At 48.9% G+C, this 2,789-nt stretch overlaps 1 protein-coding gene across 13 annotated transcripts in view; it reads left to right on the top strand.

Moving 5' to 3' along the window:
- Cfap46 (cilia and flagella associated protein 46) overlaps positions 1–2,789 on the top strand; it is a 96,522-nt gene that overhangs the window by 2,770 nt on the left and 90,963 nt on the right. For all 13 annotated transcript variants that reach the window (XR_007590853.1, XR_007590854.1, XR_007590855.1 and 10 more), the window contains exons 5-7: positions 414–578; positions 1,418–1,541; positions 2,031–2,125. Coding sequence is in view for 3 of the 13 variants with exons in the window: in XM_050137429.1 (XP_049993386.1) it covers positions 414–578; positions 1,418–1,541; positions 2,031–2,125 (384 nt within the window). In the remaining 10 variants the exon portion in view is untranslated. The remainder of the gene's footprint in view (positions 1–413; positions 579–1,417; positions 1,542–2,030; positions 2,126–2,789) is intronic.

Genomic DNA, 2,789 nt, shown 5'->3' with positions numbered 1-2,789 from the left:
TTTTTTTTGGTTTTTCGAGACAGGGTTTCTCTGTGGTTTTGGAGCCTGTCCTGGAACTAGCTCTTGTAGACCAGGCTGGTCTCGAACTCACAGAGATCCGCCTGCCTCTGCCTCCCGAGTGCTGGGATTAAAGGCGTGCGCCACCACCGCCCAGCCTTCACACTCTTTTCTTCCTTGCTCATGACCATGTCAGCACCACCACGAGACAGCCACTGCTCGTGTGGAGCAGGGCTGTGGGGAGCAGGGGTGGCTCTTCATCTTGGTGCTGATGCAGGCTGGAGAGAAGTGTGTCAAATGAAGTGCCTGCATCTGATGGTGATGGGACACACCTCCACATCCCTTCTGAATCAGTCCAGGAATCAGGATGCCCCAGCCCTGCGCCTCAAGCATTCTGATTTCCCCTCCCTGCCTAGGTATTACTTCTTGGTGTTCAATGCTTCTGTTCTCTACTGGAACATGGTGCGGCCATTCCTCAAGCCTGGATATCACCAATTTGTGATCCCCAGCCTCTCTCAAATCATCGCCGTGTTAAACCAGACAGAAGAAGAGGACAAGGAGTGGCAGGCAGAGCTGATGATGTGAGTGGGGGCAATAGAACTTAAAAGCCCTGGGCAAGTCCTATACTTATTGTGATTCAGGCCATATGAACCTCTTTCTCTCCCAAGGAAGGGGCTGGGTTCCTGACTTGTCAGGGCGTTCTTTCTAGAATCTATGGCTATTGCAGCAGGTCTTAGAGATTCCTCAGGACTCAAAGCAGAAGAAATGTGACTCCGTCGCTGATCCTGGCCCATGCTTTTAAAACTTAGTGCAGTGGGGTTGTTGTTGTTGTTGTTTGGTTTTGGTGTTAGTAGGTACTCTGGCAAGTAGCTATGCCGATATGAGCATCACATCTGGGTTCCAGGTGCCTGAGCTTGGGAGCTCTGAGGTCACTGCTCTGAAGCCACAAACTGTCAGCAAATGCCTGGTCACTGTGCCAGCTAGACCAAGAGGCGATCTCTCCCAGGTTTTGTCAGGATCTTTCTACAAGCACGAGACCAAGTGGGGTTTTGACAATGTAGATCCCAGCACCAAAGATGTCGGCCCAAGTCTAGACCACAGTCTGCAGTCTTGGGGCACCTGCTTGTGGCCAATGGGAGGAACCTCTAAGAGAAAGTTGATGCAAATGAGATCTGCCTTCAAAGTGCCATCCAGAAATGTCCTTGATAATTAAAATGCCAATCACCCCGTTCTGTCTGCAGTAGTTTCTTCCACTCCTGCTGGCCTTGCTGTGGATCCTGACGGGTATAGGGCACTTCCCTGGGAGGCTTTTTTAAAGTTCGTGAAACACAGAGTTTGCAAAAGCCCAGACCCTAGCTCTCAGAGATTTGCAGCAGAAGACTGCTAAGAAGGCTAATGTCTGCTGTTTTATGTTGTCCAGGGAGCTTCTTGAATGCTACTTGCAAGCTGGAAAGAATGAGGATGCTGCCAAGTTCTGCTTGACGGCTGCACCATTCATCAAAACCCATGTGCCACACAAGTACAGGCAAATGTTCTCAGTCATGGTAAGCGGACACGTTACAAGGAAAGGCAAGGAGTGGTGCTGTCAATCATTCAGAGACAATGCAGAAAGCCTCAATAAGTCCATTTGTTGAGGCATATAAAAACATACACATATGTGAACAAAACAAGCAAAAGTGATGAAGAGAACAGGCGGTTCATCTTATAGGGAAGAGCAAAGTCCTCCCACTACTATCGGTTAAGTATTTCTTTTGTTCCAGCATCAATTTAAAAAAAAAATATTCACAGAAAATTTGTGAAATACAAGTAATTGCTATAGCGCCATGTCCCCAACACGTCTACAACCTGCTAATTTTGATGTATAAGAATCAGCATAAACCATATCTAAAAATGTATAAAACTTAGTGAGAATTTGTCTTAATTACAAACATTAATTTTATAGGGGAAATAAAAAATACGTAGGCACAAAATCTGAATGCATCTCTCGTTCCTCATTTGAATGCAAAGTAACATGCAGTTGCATTCCCGGACAGGTGCGTCACGAGCTAATGGATGATCGTCAGTTAAGGGAAGAGAAAAAGCATTCCATGAGCCTCTCCATCACTTACCACATCAATTCACTAAAAGCGTAAGTAGTCTGGGCAAGTTGAGCTCGGGCTGGGATCAGGACACCGTGTCTTCTCTCTTAGGGTGCCCTTTGTCAGTGAGAGGGAGTCTTAGGGCTTGGGACTGGCTATAGGGCCTGTCCTAGATGAGATGGTACTAGGGGTTTTGTGGAGAGGGCCTAAAGTAACCCCCATTTACTACATCCATTACTGAGAAGCAAAGGGGGGATGAAGCTACCAATAGAGTAATCAGAGTCCCAGCAGGTGAAAAAAGTCCCCAGCTGAATCAGATGCTTCTCACAGCCCTGCTGGCCTGACGAGGAGAGTGAGGAGATCACAGTGTGCCTGGTCCTGAGGAGAGAGAGGAGATCGCAGTGTGCCTGGTCCTGAGGAGAGAGAGGAGATCGCAGTGTGCCTGGTCCTGAGGAGAGTGAGGAGGAGATCACAGTGTGCCCGGGCCTGAGGAGAATGAGGAGATTACAGTGTGCCTGGTCCTGAGGAGAGAGAGGAGATCACAGTGTGCCTGGGCCTGAGGGGAGAGAGGAGATTGCACTGTGCCTGGGCCTGAGGGGAGAGAGGAGATCACAGTGTGCCTGGTCCTGAGGAGAGAGAGGAGATCGCAGTGTGCCTGGTCCTGAGGAGAGAGAGGAGATCGCAGTGTGCCTGGTCCTGAGGAGAGAGAGGAGA

Source organism: Alexandromys fortis, unplaced genomic scaffold, assembly GCF_014885135.2.
Source record: "Alexandromys fortis isolate MF-2015 unplaced genomic scaffold, M_Fortis_MF-2015_v1.1 scaffold_3, whole genome shotgun sequence".
In the NCBI taxonomy this organism is placed as follows: domain Eukaryota; kingdom Metazoa; phylum Chordata; class Mammalia; order Rodentia; family Cricetidae; genus Alexandromys; species Alexandromys fortis.
The sequence above is the reverse complement of the archived record's forward strand: the minus strand, read 5'-3'. Positions and strand labels throughout refer to the sequence as shown.